Genomic DNA, 24019 nt, shown 5'->3' on the forward strand with positions numbered 1-24019 from the left:
AGCGGGGGTGGATGCGGTGTGCATGCCAACTTGGTTGTATAACCAAGCAGAGTCAAATATCCCCCTTGATATGAATGCATCCTTTCTCTGCACATGCTGCATGTGAAAAGATTTGAACAACTCTACAAACTTTAGTGTTTTCAGACCTGTTTATAGCAAAAACAAATGTGAGTATTCTGTCATTTACTGACTAATCATATACTGAACATTTTGATTGTAAGAATATAAATACACAATTCAATACAAAGTAACTTTCTTCCATGTGCTTTGTTATCCCCATACTCCCCTCTACCAATATTATACCCATGATATTTGACACCATGTGTGAATGAGTAGATATGCCATCCTACTTAAAAATAGTCCTTAAATCTGGTTTAATCATTATGGCAATATGCACCCTCAAATTGAGATTTTTCTGCACCTAATGGCCAATACTGCGTTATGTTTATCAACTTCAAAATAAATACAGGGTAAACTCTTCATAATGCTGTCCCCAGGAACAAGGATTTAGACCTGCAGATAAGGTGCCAGCTCAGAGATGTAGATGGGTTCTCCCCATGCCAGGCATTGGTGGCTGAGAGGGGGTGGGGGTGTCAATCCACATGAATTTTGATAAAACTTATACACAATCACTATGATATAATACTTATCAGAATACAACCTATTCCTTCTTGGAATGAAGGTTTTCACTCTTAGCAGAGAACTTTCAACCACAGGCTGTAAATTAAACTTTAAAAGTTTACAGGTTCCCTGAGCCTGGTTCTGCTGGAGGTTTCTTCCTGTTAAAAGGGAGTTTTTCCTTCCCACTGTCGCCAAGTGCTTGCTCACAGGGGGTCGTTTTGACCGTTGGGTTTTTTTTTACGTAATTATTGTATGGCCTTGCAGCAACTGTTTGTTGTGATTTGGCGCTATATAAATAAAATTGATTGAATTGATTGATTGGATAAAATATCAAGCTTTGTCTTTTCTTGCAATTTGTACATGTATTTCTAAACATTTGCACATTTTCTAAAAATAAAGGTGTCGAGTGTACATGATGTGTATCACTTGCCTAGCGTTGATCATAATGTATCAGGCAAACGCATGTTTTCTGTATCACAATGGCACTCTGCAGATCATTTGAAAAAGGGATGTAGTTCTAACTGCTGATGGGGCAGCACCCTTTCAATCAGCCAGTAAGCGGGCATAGAGCCTGTGTTCTCCAATGGCGTGTTGTATATAGGCTGCTCATTATGATGTAAATATCAATTAAATTTTGTTATTTATCAACTCTTCACAACCTGCTGTCCTATTATAATAGTGCACTAGCTTTGGGGTTGATCTAATAGTTTTGGTATGTTGATGTTTCATGGCTCAAACTGTTTTTAGTGGTCAAACCTCTTTTTTACAATTGAAAAGATTGTTTGTTCTCTAAATATACCAATGAATGCATAACTAAGAAATATGCAAAGCAACATTTACACCATTTAAAGATGGAATGCCTCAAAGTGTGCAAAAAGAAACCACTACTTTTGCTGATAATGTGGCTGGCCTGAATACGGCAGAATCTGCGATCTTCCACAGTTAGTTAGTCACATGCTCCAGAGTTGGTAACCCCAATCAGCTGTATATCCACTTTCCTGACAGGAGGTCAAGGAACATTGTCTACCAAGAGGCTCTTCAGAACTATTGGTCAGTAAAAGCTACATTTAAATATATATTCAACATCTCAAATCCAAAATTAACATTTGCTTAAAAGCCATTTTATTTTTGTAGCATTCTTATAAACTAGATTTGCAATGTATCAACAATTATAAAGGTCATAACATCAATTCTGATTAAGGATTATGAGCATACTTGATCTGCAATATAAAGTCTGAAGAACATTGTTGTTTCTTGCATGCAGGAAAATTCAGTTTTCTCTCTTGGTTTGGGGATTCCACCTGTTTTGGGTTTTTAGTTCAAACCTTTGCCTATTCGTACTACATATACGAGGTCTCTTAGATAATAAACTGACCCTTTTATTTTTTTTTTTAACTATATGGATTTGAATGACGTGCGATTACACCAATCATGCTTGAACCTTCGTGAGCATGCGTGAGTTTTTTCACGCGTGTCGGTGACGTCATCTCCCTGTGGGCAGGCCTTGAGTGAGATGTGGTCCCGCCCTCTCGGCTGAATTCCTTTGTTTCACACGCTGCTCAAGACGGCGCGTGTTGCTTTATCAAAATTTTTTCTGGACCTGTGAGTAATATCTGAGTGGATACTATTCGAGAAATTAAGCTGGTTTTCGGTGAAAAGTTTAACGGCTGATGAGAGATTATGGGGCGTTTCTGTCGGTGTAAGGACTTCCCACGGAGCGGGACGTCCTGCAGCGCTTCCAGGCGCCGTCGTCGGCCTGTTTCGACCTGAAAACATCCTAATTTAAGCCTTAATTCACCGAGGACGTCGTGAGAGAACAGAGAAGATTCAGAAGAGGCCGGCATGAGGACTTTATGCGGACATTCCACTGTTTGACATTTTTTAATGAAAGACGTGCGCGCAAATTCGCCGAGTCGTTTCCGTGACGACTCGGCAAATCTGTGTGCGCCGCGACAGGAAAAACACCTCCGTGTTGAAAACCATTTGTAAAATTCAGGCGGCTTTTGATGGCTTTCAACAAGTGAGTAACTGAGAAATTGTTTAACAGCTTGGGCATGTTCCAACTTGCCCGTTAAGGTTTCCAACGGTGGTGTTCTTCCTGTCGCGACCCCCCGCGGTCGGGTCCGGCCCGACATGCGACTCTGCCCGCACGTTCTTTCATTACAAAATGTCCCTTAACAATGGAATGTCCGAACAAACTCCTCATGCCGACTTCTTCTGAAAGTTCTCTGTTCTCTGACGACTTACTGGGTCAACAGAGCCTGAAATGTGGAGGTTTTCAACTTGAAATGGCGAGACACTGCCGCCTTGAAGCGCAGATCGCCGTCAGGCGCCGTGGGCCGTCCTTACGGCGACACTACCAGACCAAAATCTCTCATCAGCCGTTAAAATTTTTTACCGAAAACCAGCTGAATTTATCGAATGGTGTCCACTCAGTTGTGCCTTACAGTTTTGAAAAAATTTTTATCAAAGCAGCAGTCTCTGAGCCATTCCTAAACAATGAAAAAAACGATGAGAGGGTGGGCGACTCCTCACTCAAAGACTGCCCACAGGCGAATGACGTAACCGACAGGCGTGAAAAAACTCTTGCATGCTCACGAGGGTTCAAGCATGTCTGATGTAATCACACGTGATTCAAATCCATATGGTTTTGAAAAAAATAATAAGGTCGGATACTTTTCTAATAGACCTCGTATACTTATAAGATATCTACAATTATGGCAAAATATAAACTTTGGAATATTTTGTAGATTATATCTTAAACAGGTTAACCTGGGCAACGCCGGGTACCCCAGCTGGTATGTGTGTGTGTGTGTGTATATATATATATATATATATATATAAAAAAAACACATCATACCCGTTTACTCAATTCAAGGGTCAAAGCGCCTATCCCAGCAGTCATAGGGCAAGAGACAGGGTACACCCTGGACAGGAAGCCAGTCTGTTGCAAGGCCACACACACACACACACACACACATATATGCATATATAATGCCCTCTAAAAGTATTGGAACACTTGGTATTTCACACATTTGTTTATGTAATTTCAAATACAAAAAATACAAATACTAAAATTTCTAAAATTATCTTCCTTAAAACCAAACTGAAATCAAATCTCTACAACTTGACATAAATTATTAAAAATATAAAAGCCAAGATGATGGGTTGCATAGCTAATGGGCCCCTTTTGTATAATACCTGTAAACAATCAGTTTTATTGCCAGTTTTCTTTAGATAAGTCAGGGGATGAACATTTCCAAGTCACTGAATATGTCTTGGACTTTATTTACATCAGTTATGAAGAAATACAAACAGTATGGCACTCTATGGTAAATCTGTGTGGAGTAGACAGTTCTCAAAAACTGAGTGACTGTGCAAGAAGGAGACGAGTGAGGAAAGCCACCAAGACACCCAGACAACCCAGAAGAAGTTACAGGCTTCTGTGGCTGTGATTGTAGAATCTGTACCTAGAGCATATTTTGCATTTTGTATCCCCAGTGATACAGCTTCATGATGAAGTGGTACAGAGGAGGATTTTTTTTTCACCAAAACATCAAATCTAGGTTTGCATGTCAGATGTACCTTCTGGCAAATTGTAGTTGAACTTTAGGCCTTATTTTTAAGGAAATCCTCCTCTGTGCCACTATACTGCAAGAACAAGGGCAGCAGTTATCCTATTTTTTAACCCTCTGGGGTCCGGGGGCATTTTTTGGATAGTTCACTCACCTGGGATAAATGTTTTATTATTGCTGTTAACAGTTCTCCCTGCATCCCACAATCAAGTTTTATGTCTCTTTTTTTCAGGACAACCTGTGCTTTCAGAATATGTATGTTTATGTTGTGATTTATGAGTGTAATAAAGATTTACAATCAAAAATAGGCAAGGAAAAAATAAAGCGAAAAATAATTTTCCACACACATTTATTCAAAACACACAGCAAACTATAATAAACAACTGTTTTGACACTTTCTAAAGGTAATTTGAGGTCTTGTGTGAAAGACTGAACAACAAAAAGGTTCAAACAATAAACACAAATGCACATTTTGAACAATATATACAAAATGGTGTATGTGTTTTGTTGTCCATTGATATGGTAAACAGTGCTTTACGCAGAGAAAGCAACGGAGTTATCGAGTAACATTCACATGCAAACTAGTGGAGCAATCCTGATAGTTACACACTCTTTGTCTGAGCATGTGAGATCGTCATCGGAGGCTCTCCGTCTGCTCCTGCTTTCACTGATCGCTGTGCATAATGGCGCAGGGCGCACTGAGTATGTACTAATAGTATGTACTCATTGGAGCACCCAGGGGGCTATTCAAATGGCCAACTAGTAACATATCACTCCTGAAAATGATCTTTGGCTTTTCACGTGAGGTAAATCTGCCCTACGATTGGATTTTTGAAAACCATGTGACGGTGAACTAATTCCGATTGGACACTCACATTGCGCACATCATCACACAGCTTCTATGAGGAGTACAAAGATGGCCGAAGCTGGCTCGAACGTCCGCGGAGTTAACTTTTCAGCAAAAAAAAAACTAAGTTTCTATCTCATATCATTCAAAAGTTATTTATAATTTAGTAAAGCTTGGTCTTAGCCATCATATATGTCTGTATTAGTTAAGTATGAGTCACGACACGCTCATGCTATCAAGAATATACACAATTTTTAAAATTCCAGCAGTGATTAGCCACTCCCTTTCCACTTCTGAAAACTGAAAGGGAGTGACACAAAAACAGTACCACAGAAAAGTAACAGCAAGATACACAAAGACGCTAACAAGGATGATGCAGAGCAAGAAAAACAAGCAGACTACAAACCACCCCTACGCAAGGAGAGCCAGGACAATAGTTATTATCATAAAAATATGTAGGATTTTATATGAATTACTGTGTATATTAAGAAGACATTTATTGTGGAAAAGCATCTATGTGCCAAATGTAAAAAATAAAGATAGATATGTGATAATGTGGATGTTGGTGAGGTGTTTTATCTGTTCCGCATGGCCCCTGAACTAAGATGCGGCTCCACATCAAGCACCATAGAGCAACCTTATGGAGTTAAAATTGTCATTAATATTTGTAAATGCACACAGGGTGATCTACAAATAATCATTGATTTGCAAATGTGTTCCGATATCCACAAATGCAAATTTCATATTTGTAACTTGTAAATTGGTCTTTGCAATAATGTTGTATTTGCAAATATAAAACTTAATTTGTAAAAAAAAAAAATTACATTTGTAAAACTGGAAATTGTATTTGTGAATTGAGTTTCAGCATTTGTGGATCACCAATTACACGCATTCATCGCTTTCCTCTGCGACGTCATTTTGAGACATTCTTTTCGCGAACACAGATCCACAAACAAATGCCGACTGATTTACAAATACACACTCATGCACACTGGATATCCACTAGATGGCAGTGTGGTTCCATTCGTTGATGTGGCAAGGTGAAAATATATGCTCCCGGATGAGAGAAGACCGACATTTCAGAATAAATCATTTCACTTTACCGTAATGGAGGCGTATCTATGTGGTGATATTGTCTCCAAGGTCAATTATTTTTTAAAATTATGATGTGTCAGCGGATTAACACAGTGGTTCAAATAGTAAGTCCCTTCGGCTGCTCCCTTGTTTGCACTTGGGGTCGCCACAGCAAATCCAAGGTGGATCTGCATGTTGAATTGGCACAAGTTTTACGCCGGACGCCCTTCCTGACGCAACTCCACATTACATGGAGAAATGTGGCAGGAGTGGGATTTGAACCCGGAACCTTCTGAACTGAAACCAAGCGCATTAACCACTTGGCCACCACCCCTGCAAACGTATTAAACAGCATTGTGCCTGTGCATGCTCCGTGACACAGACATGCTGCAAAATTCTTCTTTTAAAAACTTGAAAGTTCTAAAAGTTTGCGATATACACATGCTACATTTAGCTAAGCATCACACATCACACAGGAACCACACTGTCACCGCAGTAACCAACCAGTCCCGCTTTACGACAACTGTTGCAACAGCCAGGCTTTGAGTGGCATTTATTCTCAAAACTCCGCGGATCCGAGGAAACTGATTTGTATCTACACAGATCAGTGTCCGCGGACTTATAAAACTTGCATGATGTCATAAAAAAAGAACGTTTTGCGATAAGCATTTTAAAAACTCAGTAGCGATCACGATTAAAGAGTCATCCGGGAGCATATAGTTTCACCTTGCCACATCAATGAATGGAACCACACTGCCATCTAGTGGATATCCAGTGTGCATGAGTGTGTATTTGTAAATCAGTCGGCATTTGTTTGTGGATCTGTGTTCGCGAAAAGAATGTCTCAAAATGATGTCGCAGAGGAAAGCGATGAATGCATGTAATTGGTGATCCACAAATGCTGAAACTCAATTCACAAATACAATTTCCAGTTTTACAAATGTAATTTTTTTTTTTACAAATTAAGTTTTATATTTGCAAATACAACATTATTTGCAAAGACCAATTTACAAGTTAAAAATATGAAATTTGCATTTGTGGATATCTGAACACATTTGCAAATCAATGATTATTTGTAGATCACCCTGTGTGCATTTACAAATATTAATGAGACAATTTTAACTCCATACAACCTGCCCCTAGTGGGAAGAAGAATCTTCGAGGAGGAATCATTACCCCCTGCCACCAGGAGACGAGAAGCAACCACGAGGGACCATCCACCAGTCACCCAATGAAATGGTGCACCCACCTCACTCACATGCGCCCAACATGAAATTTGTTCAAGATCTTACAGAAATGACCCTGTGTACCAACATTCACATTATTTTTGAGTAGATGTCGAGTACAGATCGCCCACATAGACACACTTCCTCGACCCGATCAGTCTTCAGTGAGAAAGGCAAAAATAACGTTGGCAAAAGTGAACCAAAGAAAAACAAATCCTCAGCTACCCTGCATTCACTCAGGCTCACACCAGCCACTTAATATAGTCATCTCTGATGGAAAGAAATGCCCAAGAAATCTAAGAATTGAGAGAGAGAAAATGAGAGTGTGAAAAGGAATTGGCTCATGGAAACAAATCATCCCTGGTCACGCTCGGTGTGTATTCATGGCCTTATCAGCCCACACCAGTGAAGAAACCAGACAACTGCAGCTGCTTTTTTTTTTTTTTTTTTGGCAACACAAACACAATAGAATCATAGCCGTGGGTTTACAAACACCATTAGCTGATATATATATATATATATATTTTTTTTTTAATGGCGTGAACATGCTTGAGTATGACATTATCTATACCCAGCAAAATAAGCAAAGTATATAGCAGAGAAAGCGATGAGCGAGCGACCTGTAGACAGAGCTTGATGCAAGCTGGGTAACTGAGGCAACATATTGCCACACAGTAACCTTCTTGGAGACATAACCGTAATATAATGTACTGTGGAGAAATGTCTCATTTATGGTGCGGTAATAGCACTTAGGTCAGAATAATGGCTCCTTCCTTGGAGATTGGATAGATTTCCTCATTAATATGTATTGGTGTTAGGAATTGGCAAAGGATGGAATAATGCGGTAAATGGCCTGAAGCAGTCACAGAAGGAAAACAAATTTAAAAATGGGAGTTATAAAAGCAGCCAGTGCAGGTGTGGAATGAGATGCAACTCGGGTACCAAAAGTATTGCCAGTGATTAAATTGAGAATAAGAGGAAATATGTTCACCACCAGTTCAACAATCTAGGTGGGCTTCATCTGCTGAGCATACTGCAAAGTAAATTTGGGGTAATATTTGCCACTAACACAGGATGCAATGTTTTGCTCGATTTTTGACCAATCTGTTCCAAAAGTCATGTAGATTTATGAATCCAAGTCATATTCCGACCACATTTGGTGACAATCCATCCAGTCGTTTGTTTGTTTTTGTTATTTTGCTCACACGCACACAGGACTGACTACAACACCCAACAGCACACTGGGTAATAAGTGGTTTTGCCGTGCATTCTGCATAGTGGAATATGCTAGAAATGGCATTATATTGTCCCAACTTTAACTTCATCTTACCTCTGGCTCTGTTTTCAACAAATGTAATTGGCTCGTAGGATGGGAACGCATAACGATGGGACTGACGCCTCTCCTGATGGCTCTCCTGACGAGCTGAAACAGTTGAAACCCAGCCTTAACTGGGAAGGTGGTCTGAGACACGCTTTGTCCCCTGTTTCCAATGGGGTACTCAGGTCAAAGCAGTTTCAGGCTTTTGTTCATATTAATGAGTCATTCACGTCATCAGGAGACTTGTCAGGAGAGGCGTCAGGAGAGGCGTCAGTCCCATCGTTAGGAGGGACAGCTACCCTGTCATTAGGAGGGTGCTAACTAGAGCACAATAGGTGCTAATTAAAGCAATTGTTTAGTCACTAGCCAATAGCAGTCTACCTCTCAGTAGGAGAGGTCTGGTTAGGTTTAAAACTCCAGCTTTTGTGTTTGTTCTTCTTTACAAGGGTTAAGACAGAAGTCAGACTACCAGAGCAAGAATTTTAGCTGAGGAAGCTTCTGCGATTTGAAGCAAAACGTCCTCGCGTCAAGCAACCTCAATCCAGTCGAAGATTCAAGCTTCTCTACGTCCTCTCTGGAGTATTAACTTGTGCATTTTGTATTCCTGTACCATACTTTAACTAGTCTACTTCCTTAAAACTAATATTCTTCCAATGGCATGTCCGTATTTCTAGTCCAATACGAGATACACAAAAACGTGACGTACAAGCAACTGAGAGAGATTTGTTGGAACCGTTAGCTACTGCTTGAAGTGTTCAAGTGTACTGTGAGTATCAAACAACAGTGCACTCTAACTCATGGCACAGTTCCAAGTTGGTTCTGTAACAACTGGAATGCTACAGAGCATGACGTACACATAGTGTAATGTACCATGTCTGTGCATCATTAATGGACCTGATATTTCAATTTCAATTTATTGTCATTTACATAGCACAAATCACAACAAGGTTGCCTCAAGGCGCTTCACACAAGTAAGGTCTAACCTTACCAACCCCCAGAGCAACAGTGGTAAGGAAAAACTCCCTCTGAGGAAGAAACCTCAAGCAGACCAGACTCAAAGGGGTGACCCTCTGCTTGGGCCATGCTACAAACACAAATTACAAAACAATTCACAAAATGAACATACAGGAAATGTTGCCGGTGCACAGGGTGGTTCCTGGAACAGATACCACACCCAGCTCTGGATGGAGCTGCACCTCAAACAGAGAGAAAAGAAAAATCAGAATCAAGCATCAGAAAGATATCAAATACATTCAAAGAAATACCTAAATAAATAGTAACTAAATCTTAACTATACCTTAAATAGTGACATTCCATAAACAGCTGCCCTGCATCACTGGTATGTCATCTCTGGGGTGCAAGTTTTGTGACGCACAAAAATGTGACTTACTCTGTAACAGGAAACAATAAGTGACAAGCCCAATCTTACCACCACTTACAGCGTCAAATAATTTTGCAGATTGGATGAAAAAAAAAATCTTTAACGTGTGACAGTTAAAAGATAGACGACACTCTAAGCATTTTATATCTTGGCACCTACAGTTGATGCTTCTTGTAAAAATTCACAGTCCCGCAAATGCACAGTCGACTCAAAGTCTGTGGGCAGTAACACAGATAAAGCACGCTCCCTGTGTGACTTCCCCACTGCACAGAGTGGAAGGTACATGCAGAAGATTGTAATGCTAGATTTGTTTGAAGTGATGGGAAAGAAACATTCCTGCAGGGAGTCTGTGATAGAGGTGTACCTCCACTGAGGAGGAAAAACATAACGGTGACAACACAGTTTGGGTTTGTGATGGGGTCAAACCAACATCAGGTCTTGAATACAGATGAATTGAAATGTACATGTGCTCAATTGCACACACTGATTTTTAACACGGCATGCATTTGCAAGGAATATGCATCAATGACAAACATAATCTGGAGACTGAGGACACAAATCTAGTTGTTTTTACATCTGTCAACAAACACAGAAGTATGCAAGTGCATAACTGCAAGAAATAGGAACTGATACGAGAAGTAGAGGTATTGCATGTAGTGGTAGTTTTTACAGTAATGTAAATGATACGTGTGGATTCCTCACTCAAAGTGATTCATTCCTACTACTTTTATTCCGATGAGATTGGAACCCTTCATACAAATGTACCTATAGTGATCTCTCTTAATAAGTGATGCATTCTGGGTACATGTTTAATCAACTGATTGACTGCATACTTTACGTTCACTCAAAGTGCGTAGTAACAGCACCTATACACACTTGTAAAATCATTCCTGTCCCACTCTTCCCACATTCTGCCCAGTTGACTTGCCCCCTTTTGCACCCACTGTGGCTTTTGTTTTCCACAGCACTCCTGTTCAGAATGTGTTCCCGTGGCAATGTGAAAGTGTAATTCCTGCGCCCCTCCAAGAAATTCAATCAGCCCTGTCTGTACGTATGAACTATCTCCATCTGTAATCGATAGAGTTGGTAGAAAGTTGGTAGAAATGTTGCTTGGAGATGGTCAATAAATAACTAAATAAACGGCTGTGAAAATATTTTCATTTTGGTGGTGATTTCAATCTTTTATGCTTGTGTTGAACTTTTTCACACCATTTTACTTGTAGATAGAAACCAGACATCAGCAAAATGATAGATAAATAAGAATGAGGAAAATGCAGAATGTCTGCTGGCTTCTCATGCAGCACGATCCTTTGCCACTCCCCAACTCTGATCTGTATGAAATGTATGAAAGTGACCACAGGGTGCACGGCATAGATTAGCACAAGTTGGAAAAGGGACATGCTCGAGATTTTCAGGAGCTTGACTGGACTGAAGGCGGCCTGGCACAGGCTTGGTGCAACTTGGCATCCAGCTTTCACACCAACCATGGAAACAATTACCCAAGATTAGGGGTTAAGGATGAGGTGTACCTCAAGTTTGCTCGAAGTTGCATCACGTTGCACCATGCCTGGCAAAGGCCATCCCCAGCTGAGTGGATATGGGTGCGAGTTGGCTGGAAGTCCACCAACTTCCAGAAAAAAAACAAACCTCTTCCTGACTTTTGCCGAGTGGTGTGCCTGTTCAGAAAGACTTGGCATTGAGTGCAGACGGGCGAGGGCTGCTTGGGGAAGTCAGGCAAAACACACAGAGTTGTAGCTCAGATAGTGTTATAAAAGTTAATGTTGTTAAAGCTCTGTCAAATATATTTACCATTATAATTGTCTTAATAATTGATTGAACAACGCCATGGAAGAGGAATTGATGAGGCGTTCATCAGTGCATGATGAACAAGAAGGAAAGGACTATTTGGCTGATTGTCTTATGCTATATGATGAATCGAGACAATGTTTCATCAGTGCATGATTGACAACCAGGAATGGACTTTGAGAGTGACTGTCTTATGCTATCAAATGATTTCATTCAATGGATTTTGACACATCTTGGGACTGTATATAAGTGGCATGAAAACTGAATGTACTTGTATTTTGTCTTCAGACCTACACTCTGTATGACATCCACCTGTAGAGCTTTAAACAAAAGATCTTAGAAAGTGAAACCTGTTTCCTTTGGTGTCTCATTTGTTGTCTGTGTTAGACTTTTTAGGTAATTTTCTTAACAGATAGATACAGGTGACAAACTTGACCAACTTTCCTCTGGCAGAGATATGGCCAATAGCCAATAGCAATATTGGCCATTGGCCAATAGCCAATAATGTAGATGACCCCTCCCCCCACACACACACACATCTGTGATTAACATGAGTCAAGCAGTCATTCTTCTGTTTAGATGAAAGTATGCTCACATGTCCAAACAGGATGTTCTCCTCGTGGTTTGCAGCTCCTCCATTTAAATTCCGTTCTTTCATTCTTTACAGCAACAGAGATCAGAGAACTGCAACATTTGAAGCTGAGGCAGAATTATAAAATTACACTCTGGCGCCCATCAGGGACCCACCTAGTCCTTTAGCTAGAACAAACAGTGCAGTCAGAATTGTGCTTTGGGTGAAGTGACTGTCATGGGTCCTTGTTAATGTGATAAACAGAGCATAAGTAAGCTCCACAGGGACAGCCTTTGATCAAACTAACTTCTGCCTCATGTCTGATGAATTTTAATCTGCTTCGTCTGTCTGTTTTGTGGAGAATATAACCTCCATAAATTTCATTCTCTCAAAATCACAAACAATCCTGTAACAATATCTGTTCTACTTCCGCCTCCTTCATTTTTTTCCATTTTCAGTCTACCTCCACATCTCCGGCTTACAGTTCCTGATGAGTCTGAATCACGAAAAAGAGCAAGGGATTTGAGCAAAAGCCCAGGGCTACGAACCTCCGGTGGAAGCCGATAATTCACAGAATCAACAGGCGATGGTAGAATTCAGCTAATACCCAAACAATTGCTATTGCTCAAACTCCCACCAAGGTGACAAAGCCCGACATAAATTTGGATGTTATTTGTGCTACCAGAAAGCTAATCTGTGTAAAACAGACTACTGGCATAATACAAGATCAAATCCAGTGAAATTTATTTGTACACACAAAAGTGCAAACTCTACTTGTGTGTCTGGACATAGTGAAATTTAAATTAAAAATAAAAAGATATCTCTTTAATTTGATTTGCAGTAATTTAATATTTCCAGAGAGCTGATGACTTTTGAGGGCAGAACCAAAGGGGGAAAGTGGGCCAAATGTGGCCCGCAGGCCCGACATTGGGTAATATTACCACGTGGTATATATCAAGATGAGCCTAAATTTGTCATTTAAGTAATGACAAGTTGCACTGGACTTGCTGCAAGCTGTCCCAAGATGACTGTGGGTTGTGCCCTGAGGGATAGGTTTGAGTTGTGGGGAAAAAAGTACTTTTTCCCGTGCAGAGGTGTGCTGAGTGATTGGGAGCTGCTTAGGGATATCAGGTACAGTGAATCCGGAAAGTACAAAGCAAGCATGAAGTCAAAGGAATTGTCTGTAGACCTCAGAGACAGGATTGGAAGGGAACGGAACAGAAACATTTCTGCTGCGTTGAAGGTCCCAATGAGCACAGTGGCCTTCTCTGTAGCAATCCAAGAATCAGGCCTGTATGGCAGAGTGGCCAGACCGAAGCCACTCCTGAGTAAAAGGCACACGCCAGCCTGCCTGGACTTTGCCAAAAGGTAACTGAAGGACTCTCGGACCATAAGAAACAAAATTCTCTGGTTTGAAGAGACAAAGATTGAACTCTTTGCATGCCAAAGAGTTCAATGTCAAGCGTCACGTTTAGCGGCAACCAGGCACCATCCCTACAGTGAAGCATGGTGGTGGCAGCATCATGCTGTGACGATGTTTTTCAGTGGCAGGAACTGGGAGACTAGTCAGGATTGAGGGAAAGATGAATGGAGCAATGTACAGAGACATCCTGGATGAAAACCTGCTCCAGAGCCATTTTGACCTCAGACTGAAGCGACGGTTCATCTTTCAGCAGGACAATGATCCTAAGCACACAGCCAAGATATCAAAGGATTGGCTTCTGACAACTCTGTGAATGTCCTTGAGTGGTCCAGTCAGAGCCCAGACATGAATCTGATTGAACATCTCTGGAGAGATCTGAAAATCTCTGTGCACCGACACTCCCCATCCAACCTGATGGTGCTTGAGAGGTGCTGCAAAGAGGAATGGACAAAACTGCACAAAGATAGGTGTTCCAAGCTTTTGGCATCATATTCAAGAAGACTTGAGGCTGTAATTGCTGCCAAAGGTGCATCAACAAAGTACTGAGCAAAGGGTGTGAATACTTATATGAATGTGATTTCTCAGTTTTTCATTTTTAATAAATTTGCAAAAAAAAAAAAAAAAAAAAAATTCACATTCTCATCACGGGGTGTTTGAGTAGAATTTTGAGGGGAAAAATAATTTCATCCATTTTGGAATAAGGCTGTAACACAAAGAAATGCAGAAAAAGTAAGCACTGTGAATATTTACCAGATGCACTGTATCCACCTTGGATTTGCTGTGGCGACCCCGAGTGCAAACAAGGGAGCAGCCGAAGGGACTTACTTTTACTGTATGGTGAGGTGTGAAGTGGCACTAAATTCTCTTTTTTTTTTGCCACCGTGAACTTTGCCATACTTTGGTAACTTCTTGTTATGGAGGCCATAGTAAATTTTTGATATTAATATACTGACATAATATTATCAGTTATCATGTTGTTCACCAATGAATATGGCTTTATACACCACCCATACACCAGTGGTGTATGGTAGATTCTCAAAACAACTTAATAACGATTTTATCATATACCTATAAATTATAAATGTTGTGTGGTCTTCTGAAGGGTGTATAAAGCCATATTCATTGGTAAAACAACTTAACGATTTTATCATATACCTATAAATGATAAATGTTGTGTGGTCTTCTGAAGGGTGTATAAAGCCATATTCATTGGTAAAACAACTTAACGATTTTATCATATACCTATAAATGATAAATGTTGTGTGGTCTTCTGAAGGGTGTATAAAGCCATATTCATTGGTAAAACAACTTAACGATTTTATCATATACCTATAAATGATAAATGTTGTGTGGTCTTCTGAAGGGTGTATAAAGCCATATTCATTGGTAAAACAACTTAACGATTTTATCATATACCTATAAATGATAAATGTTGTGTGGTCTTCTGAAGGGTGTATAAAGCCATATTCATTGGTAAAACAACGATTTTATCATATACCTATAAATGATAAATGTTGTGTGGTCTTCTGAAGGGTGTATAAAGCCATATTCATTGGTAAAACAACTTAATAACGATTTTATCATATACCTATAAATGATAAATGTGGTCTTCTGAAGGGTGTATAAAGCCATATGCCTTATGCTGAAGAGGACATGCCCTTGAAATGGGTGTTTCAACAAGACAATGACCCCAAGCACACAAGTAAACAAGCAAAATCTTGGTTCCAAACCAACAAAATGAATGCCTCGCAGATGTGAAGAAATCATGAAAAACTGTGGTTATACAACTAAATACTAGTTTAGTGATTCACAGAATTGCTAAAAAAGCAGTTTGAACATAATAGTTTTGAGTTTGTAGCGTCAACAGCAGATGCTACTATTATTTTGAACACCCCCTTTTCTACTTTTTTTTTTTTTTTTTTTTTTACCAATAGCCCAATTTCATAGCCTTAAGAGTGTGCATATCATGAATGCTTGGTCTTGTTGGATTTGTGAGAATCTACTGAATCTACTGGTACATTGTTTTCCATGTAACAATAAGAAATATACTCATTGGATTAATCGTTTTAAACATTAAATAAATTATAGCTGATTTATCTTTATGTATTTTATGTTGTCGTATTCTGTGGTGAAGCAGTTTCGGGAATCTCTCTCTTTTTTTTAATTGCAGATAAATATACCATCAGTAGCTGAAGGTTCCAGGTTCAAATCCCACCCCTGCCACATTTCTCCATGTAATGTGGAGTTGCGTCAGGAAGGGCATCCGGCGTAAAACCTGTGCCAATTAAACATGCAGATCTACCTTGGATTTGCTGTGGCGACCCCGAGTGCAAACAAGGGAGCAGCCGAAGGGACTTACTAGCTGTAGTTTGTAGCTAAAGCCGGAGTTGTGTGGTGCTACTTTGAACAAGAAGGAGACTTTGCTGCATGACATGCAACACTAAACATGAGCAGGCACCCACCACAGGACAGCGACAAGCTGCCGGTGTGCTCGGCTCCGTGCTCAGAGGAACGTCCCTCCACCTGCAGCATCCAGCAGGTGGCTAACACCCTACCGGTATAGCCCACCACCCCCAGAGCAGCACTGCGGGGAGAAGAAAAGCCTGCAGCAGAGCTCCATGTGGAACAACTTTATCAGACTCACTGCACTATGTGCCAATTAATCACTCCATAAACGCATCCATGTGAGGCCACTTCTGATATCATATCGCGACATTTGTGAGTGAATACATCAAATCTGATGGTATGACAGTCCTACCAATAAAGATGTGACAGCATCAGCGGGGTCCAGAAGCAGTAAGATTGTGCTGAAGATATACTACAAGCCTGCATTGCATGGTACAAGTTGAGAACATGCATTAGAGCTCATGATGGGCAAAAGTCTGTAACCTTCTGGGATGTATATCTGAAAACAAGAACGGAGCTTTTTACCCAAGTGCTAATCAAGTATTTGGTAGCAGTGATACGGGAAGTGAAATAAGTTTTTACTTCAGCGCAACTCAATATGACCACTCTGCAAACATTGATTGACTTTTGTTGAGCAGTATGTGTGTGTGCACGCCTGTCCATGTGCGTGACTCTGCAGGTGGTGAGCGGAGGCTTAATGAAAGGGCCAGTTGTTTTGCACAGCTGATTTGCAGAGAGCAGATGGATTTGGTCTCTCAGTCTCTCTGGTCTCAGTCTTGTCACACATTGCTGCCGTCGCCCCATTTAACAGCCAATTTCCTGCCAGCTCATCACAAGCGCACACAAACAGCCGTGCGCACGCAAAGCAGTATGATGCAGTAGAATGCAAAAGCAGACGGATTAGTGGGGGGGGGCGGGAGCAAAGATAAATTGACGGCCTGGTACGCGTATGAACAAAATATCCCTCGGACACGTGCAGGACCATGCCAACGAGGACAAACTCCACTACAGTTTGTTCTTTAGTGCACAGAAAGTAGCTGTGTACGTACTGTACAAGGATCCACAAAAACACATCTGAAGAGACGCACACACACACACACTCACAGAGGAAGCTCCTGTGGGGATATGTGGTTGGACACTATACACTTTTTAATGAGCTTGCTCCAGATGTCTTCCCAGGCTGCAGAGCATGAGTAGTTGATTAATCAAGTACATTTCACTAAGAAACACTGACACATGCGCACTAATCCAAATTTATCTCACAGTAATCTCAATTTATCATAAACACAGTAATCCCAAATGACCTCTCCTCAGCGTTCCACCATTGCTCACACACACACACACACACGCACACACGCACACACACACACATACACACAGTGGGTGTGTGATGTTCCATACACCTGGCGTTTGGTTTTGTCTGCGGTTTATGCTTCCTGTTTTCATTGGGTCGCCTTTCACTCTCACAGATAACACATGCAAGAAAATCAAATGAACTGATATCTACACCTGACAAATTTATAGATCTGGGATCATCCTTCTCAAACACTTGCATTCCCTTGAATTAAGGTGTTATTACAAGACTTTCTCCAAATGTGACATCGGCCAAAGTGGTTGCGGGACCACATGGACACACGTGTATATTCCAATATGCCTTTATGCCAAACAGACAGAGAGTTGCCCCTTCAGCTACAAAGATTGCAATTTCCTGTTAGGCTCCGTATTTCCATGACAACAAAATCTCAAGGGCAAACAATATAAACTGGGCTGAAACTCGCTGACCATGTTCACCTGATGTTCATATTATAATATTGTGAATAATATATATTGTGTATGTAGTTTTGGCATAATTTGGTCTTTATGTTTTTTATTTTACATAACAGTAATAGTAATACAGCTGTATGTAAAAGTTTGGGCACCCCTGATGATTTCCATGATTCTCCTTTATAAATCACTGGCTGTTTGGATCAGCAATTTCAGTTAAATATATCATATAGCAGACAAACACAGTGATATTTCAGAAGTGAAAATTAAGTTTATAGGATTTACAGAAAGTGTGCAATAATTCTTTAAACAAAATTAGGCAGGTGCATAAATTTGGGCACCCCAACAGAAAAAATACATCAGTATTTAGTAGATCCTCGTTTTGCAGAAATAACAGCCTCTAAACGCTTCCTATAGCTTCCAATGAGAGTCTGGATTCTGGCTGAAGGTACTTTGGACCATTCTTCTTTACAAAACATCTCAGGTTTGTTGGTTTCCGAGCATGGACAGCCCACTTAAAATCACAGAACAGATTTTCAATAATATTCGGGTCTGGGGACTGAGATGGCCATTCCAGAACATTGTACTTGTTCCTCTGCATGAATGGCTTAGTAGATTTAGAGCAGTGTTTACGGTCGTTGTCTTGTTGAAAGATCCACTTCAACTTTGTCACTGATTCTTGAACATTGTTCTCAAGAATCTGCTGATATTGACTGGAATCCATGTGAACCTCAACTTTAACAAGATTCCCAGTACCTGCACTGGCCACACAGCCCCACAGCATGATGGAACCACCTCCAAATTTTACTGTAGGTAGCAAGTGTTTTTCTTGGAATGCTGTGTTCTTTTTCAGCCATGCATACCACCCCTTGTTATATCCAAATAACTCAGTTTTAGTATCAGTCCACAGCACCTTATTCAAAAAAATGAAGCTGGCATGTCCAAATGTGCTTTAGCATACCTCAAGTGACTCTGTTTGTGTCGTGTACGCAGAAAAGGCTTCCTCTGCATTATAGAATCATACAGCATCTCTTTGTGCAAAGTGCGCTGTATAGTTGAACAATGCACAGAGACACTATCTGCAGCAAGATCATGTTGTAGATCTTTGGAGCAGGTCTGTGGGTTGACTATGACCAAGATTGGGTAGGATTACTTTGAAATGTAATCCAAAAGTAATCAGATTGCAAGTAATCCAAATGTATGTACATACATACATACATACATACATGTAATCCACATGTATTCTTTCAAAGTAATCCTACCCAACCTTGACTATGACTGTTCTCACCATCCTCTGCTTCAGCTTATCTAAGATTTTTCTTGGCCTGCCACTTCGGGCCTTAACTAGTACTGTGCCTGCAGTCTTCCATTTCCTCACTATGTTCCTCACAGTGGAAACTGACAGCCCCTAAACCATGATTTTGAACAATCTTTGTTTTCAGGTCATTTGAGAGTTGTTTAGAGGTTCCCATGTTGCCACTCATTAGAAGAGATGCAAAGAGGGGAAACATTTGCAAATGGCTACCTTAAACACCCTCTCTCATTTGGTTTCACCTGTGTAAGGAGGTCAATGGTCAATGATTTTACCAAACCAATTTTGTGTTCCAATAATTAGTGGTAAAGGTATTCAAATCAATAAAATGACAAGGGTACCCAAATTTATGCATCTGCCTAATTTTATTTAAATAATTATTGCACACCTTCTGTAAATACTAGAAACTAATAATAAATTAAAATAAATAAACTAGTAATAAATAAAGTCTTAGTTGTCTTGTTGTTGTAGACGCTAGCTCACTGGTGCCTCGACAGGGGGGCATGTGTGTGTTGTTGTAGTGGCATAAAGCACTTCGTGTTTCTCACAATACCTGCGGCTTTCATTCAAAGGACACCGTGTTGGCATCCCTAAAGTTGCAAACCTGGTTTTCGGCTATAAAATGCTCAGTGGGGGAGGGAGAGAGCCCCCGTAATCCCCAAAAGAAGTTACTCACAAACTGTAAAATTAAGGTAAAAATGTTGCATAGTTCCTCTTTAATTTTCAAGCTATATGCACAATTTGACTCCTTTTATACATAATATTCAAGTGGCTTACTTCAGTTGTGGAGACCAGCATTTCTTCTTAATACTTATTATGTACAGTATATACATAAAACCTAAATGTACCAGTGGTACTGATTCTTCAACTGTCTTTCCAATTACTTGAGAATTCCTTTACATTGTCCTGATATTCTAGGCTATTTCATGTGGGGCTTCCAGTGACAGGTAGTGCAGTTTTGATAAAGAAGTACTTGGCAGTGAAGTGCCTGTGGGACCGTGGAGAGTTATGGCATCACAATACGTAGTGACACTGCAGCATTTAGTCAGTGAAGGAATGGTTTTCACACAAGTGCACTTACAAACACACACACACACAGCACGTCGGTACCTTCTGTGCGGATGGTGAACGGGGAGTCCCCCAGTCTCTTGGCTGAGAACTGCCCCCCCAGAGAAGTCATTAGAAAACACAGGCTGAAGAAGCCGATCCCCACCACGAATATCCTGCAACACAAGGGGAGGAGAAAAAGAAATGATGAAAGGTGAGTTCAGACAGAGGCACAGCGACGGGGAAGGGCAGGTAAATAGATCATTTGAATAAATAGCTGTGCAATATGAAGAAATGCATGAGGAAAGCAATAAGATTAGGAAAATGACTGGCGAGATATATTTGCAAACAGAAAGGTGGAATAAAAGACTGTAGTGAGATAAGCAGGTCAGTGTAAGTCAGAATAAATTATAGCAAATGAGGGATGGATTAAAATACGCAAATACAGAGGCCAAAGGATGATGGATTGTGGATTCAAAAAGGAGAATCAAGACAAAGTTACAAAATAAAAAAAAATAAAAAATACAACAGCCAAGCCGTTAAATAGGTCGAGCAGAAATACAACGATGAAAAGAAAGAAAAAACAGAAGCCAAAATAGAAGAATGTTCCATGAATGCTTAATGTTCCGTGGAAGCTTCACATGGAAGAATGTGTGGTTTTGCGTTGCCTGAAGGCCACTTAACAAATATGGCTTGGGTGTGGGATAGACGTTGGACTACCAATATGTAGACCTGGATTCAATTCCTGGTCATGCTACCTGTGCAGTTGGACAAAACAGTTCATCTGCATTGTCCCAGTTCATTCTGCTCTAAATGGATACCAGTCTTGGCTGGGAAGTGACCTGCAATGGACTGGCGTTCCATCCAGGGTGAGTAGTGACTCACTCACTGCATGCTGTGGTATCTGAGGATAAGCACCTGCACCAGTCAGCCTTAGAGCCTATATGGTACCTACTTGTTTTTTTCCTCTCTGTAAAGCTGTGGACATTTTTGGTAGGTGTCAAAATGGAGGTAAAAATTCACAAATTCTATCATTTTGTTCAAATGCATTTCAGATTACTCACTGCCCAATCTCTGCCCTTCAGTTAAGTGATTACAACCAGAAATATGGATAAGGTCAAAGTACTTTTGGCTAAGGGTCAAATTTACCAAGACTCTTAAGATGATCAGTTTTCAGTGATTTTTGGTGTCTAATGTAATATGTATTGTGACATAACAAATTCAATTGAGATAATTAATCTTGAAATGTCAAAATGGACACAAAATTCCTGTTTTGAAATGTCAAGGTTAAGGCTACCATTCTGGTTTTTGAATTTTTCGTGTCAGAATACATATGATGTAACTAGGTGGGGGTTGGTTTAGCATCGCTCTCCAGCTACCTCATGACTCCATAAACTTCTCAGTTATCTTTCAACCTCAAAGACCAGACTCACAGAACTCAGAGACACAAACAACAAAGGCACACAAGTTACTTGTCTCCAAGACCTTATCCAACACCAAGGCCACAAAACCAGTGAACAGAGTCATGCCAGAACCAATCCGTGACACATCCCAGAACTTACTGGGAAGCAGTCAAAGACTCTGCCTCCCGAGACACAGTACTGCAGTCCCTATGTGTAGGTTAGCCATGATGTCCAGCAGCTTAGCAGGGATCACAAAGCAAAAAGTTGATAACAGTTAGCTACAAGAGGGGAAAACCCCACAAGAGCATTTCTGCAAAAAATGTTTTAAAAAATCAGGGTAGGGATCATCTGATGAAGAGTCTGCAGATGGCCACCAGCGACTGCCTTCACTAGAGACTGGTGAAGCACAGGGTGACATGGTGAATGCTGGTGGACTGGGATGTTAGCACTGTAAATCAGAACAGTCATTGAAATGACTATCTCAATGGTGTTTCACTTCATGGGTCCATGTTCTTTACTGTTTGACTGAATGAACACTTGATTAATACGACTAGCATACTGGCATAGTATGGAACTATGCTTCCTACGTATGTGTTTAATTCATCTCAGGTCTCAGGCTCACTTCGGAGTCTGGTCTGCTTGAGGTTACTTCCTACAATAAAAAAAAAACTGTGGTTTTGTTGGGGGGGGGGGAAGTTAAATGTTGTACCTTGCCCTTCTGAAGCACTTTCGGACAATTGAGTTTTGATTTGGAGCTAAACAATGATGATTTGCAAAAATTAATGTGAGCTGCAAAGAAGCCATATCAGTACTCATGCTTGCGTTTGATGAGTACCCAAATAGCAAGAATGCGGTCAACAGTTGACTTGTTTGGTATGAAACCAGTCTACTCTGGCTACTGAGCACCAAGCAGCTGGTTTGGAACCCTACTGAGAATAACCCTTAGTACAAAGAGCAGTGCAGTACCCTTCAGAACACTGTTTCCTATTTTAACTGCATCAGTATTGGGAAATGGTTGAAAGACAGGAGATTTAACATTCTGCTGTAACACAAAGTGCACAGATTCCATGTGGGTTCTCCCTTTAACGACTGCCATGAAGCAGATCTTTGACTTCAGAGTTGAAATTCAAGTCTTTTGTAGCTGTGTAAATCCGACCCAATCAGCTAGTCTCTTTCGTGTATAAGGATCAATGCCAACACTCTTTAGGGAACCACAGACGCAAATCTAGCTCTGATTTTCATGCTCATGGACAAAATGCTGTCAATCTCCATGACTAACAAACATAGTTCCACTTCAGAAATGCTCACCACACTGCGGCTACACGGTTGTTCTTCCCTGATGATACTTAGTGCAGCAAATAACTGAAACAATACTTCACATGATACAAGCACCAAATCCAGCATAAATTCTCCTTAGACATGACTCTTTTGAAAAACCAAGGGGCCACTTGAATTTTCAATAGGCGGCCACGTAGGGGTCAATTGAAGAATTACACAGGGGTTAAAATATAAAAATGCTCCAATCATATTGAAAACTATACCACATTATTTGTCTGATCATAAAGATTCCAAAAAGGTATAGTTTGGACTGAATTGGATTGAATTCTATGACATGTGACATATGTTACCCTGTAACATAACTAAGCATGATACATGGTGCAAAACTATCCTTTTTGAAACCCTATTAACTCAACCAATAATTTGCATCACCTCTGAACAAAATTGGAGCAACTCTAACTTTCGAACCCTGTACAAACTGAAACTGAACTTTGTCACCATTCTTGTTGTTTTTACAGCATAACTCTATAGAATTCAGTCATAGATTGTCCAAACTGTACCTTTTTGGAATCTTTACAATCAGACAAATAATGTGGTATAATTTTCAATATGATTGGAGCATTTTTGCCAAATGTGTTGCTTGTATCACCATTTGAAGGATTCCTCTGTAAATATTCTGTCATCTGCTGCATTAACTGTAGGAAGAGTGAAAAGGCTGACGCCTACACTACACAGAGTACACACTACACTCCACGCTGCAACTGCTGAAGCCACTAGCTTTGTATGCATGAATCTCTCAATCAATTACATTAACAATGACTGAACTATGAAATTAATGTTTAATGAAACCACATCCACTGGATAATGCCCCAGCAGGGAGCTATGTAATCAAAAACAGCTCACGTAAGCTTGTATGACAGAATTATCACAATTCCATTTCATAATTAACAGCAAAACTTGCCCAGGT

General features: G+C 40.4%; 1 protein-coding gene across 2 annotated transcripts in view; it reads right to left on the bottom strand.

Annotated features, from left to right (window-relative positions):
• LOC117525718 (alpha-1,6-mannosylglycoprotein 6-beta-N-acetylglucosaminyltransferase B-like) overlaps nt 1-24019 on the bottom strand; it is a 473200-nt gene that overhangs the window by 430694 nt on the left and 18487 nt on the right. For both annotated transcript variants that reach the window (XM_034187646.1, XM_034187647.1), the window contains exon 2: nt 20435-20547. In XM_034187646.1, coding sequence (XP_034043537.1) covers nt 20435-20547 — 113 coding nt within the window. The remainder of the gene's footprint in view (nt 1-20434; nt 20548-24019) is intronic.

Source organism: Thalassophryne amazonica, chromosome 15 (genome assembly GCF_902500255.1).
Source record: "Thalassophryne amazonica chromosome 15, fThaAma1.1, whole genome shotgun sequence".
Classification (NCBI taxonomy): Eukaryota; Metazoa; Chordata; class Actinopteri; order Batrachoidiformes; family Batrachoididae; genus Thalassophryne; species Thalassophryne amazonica.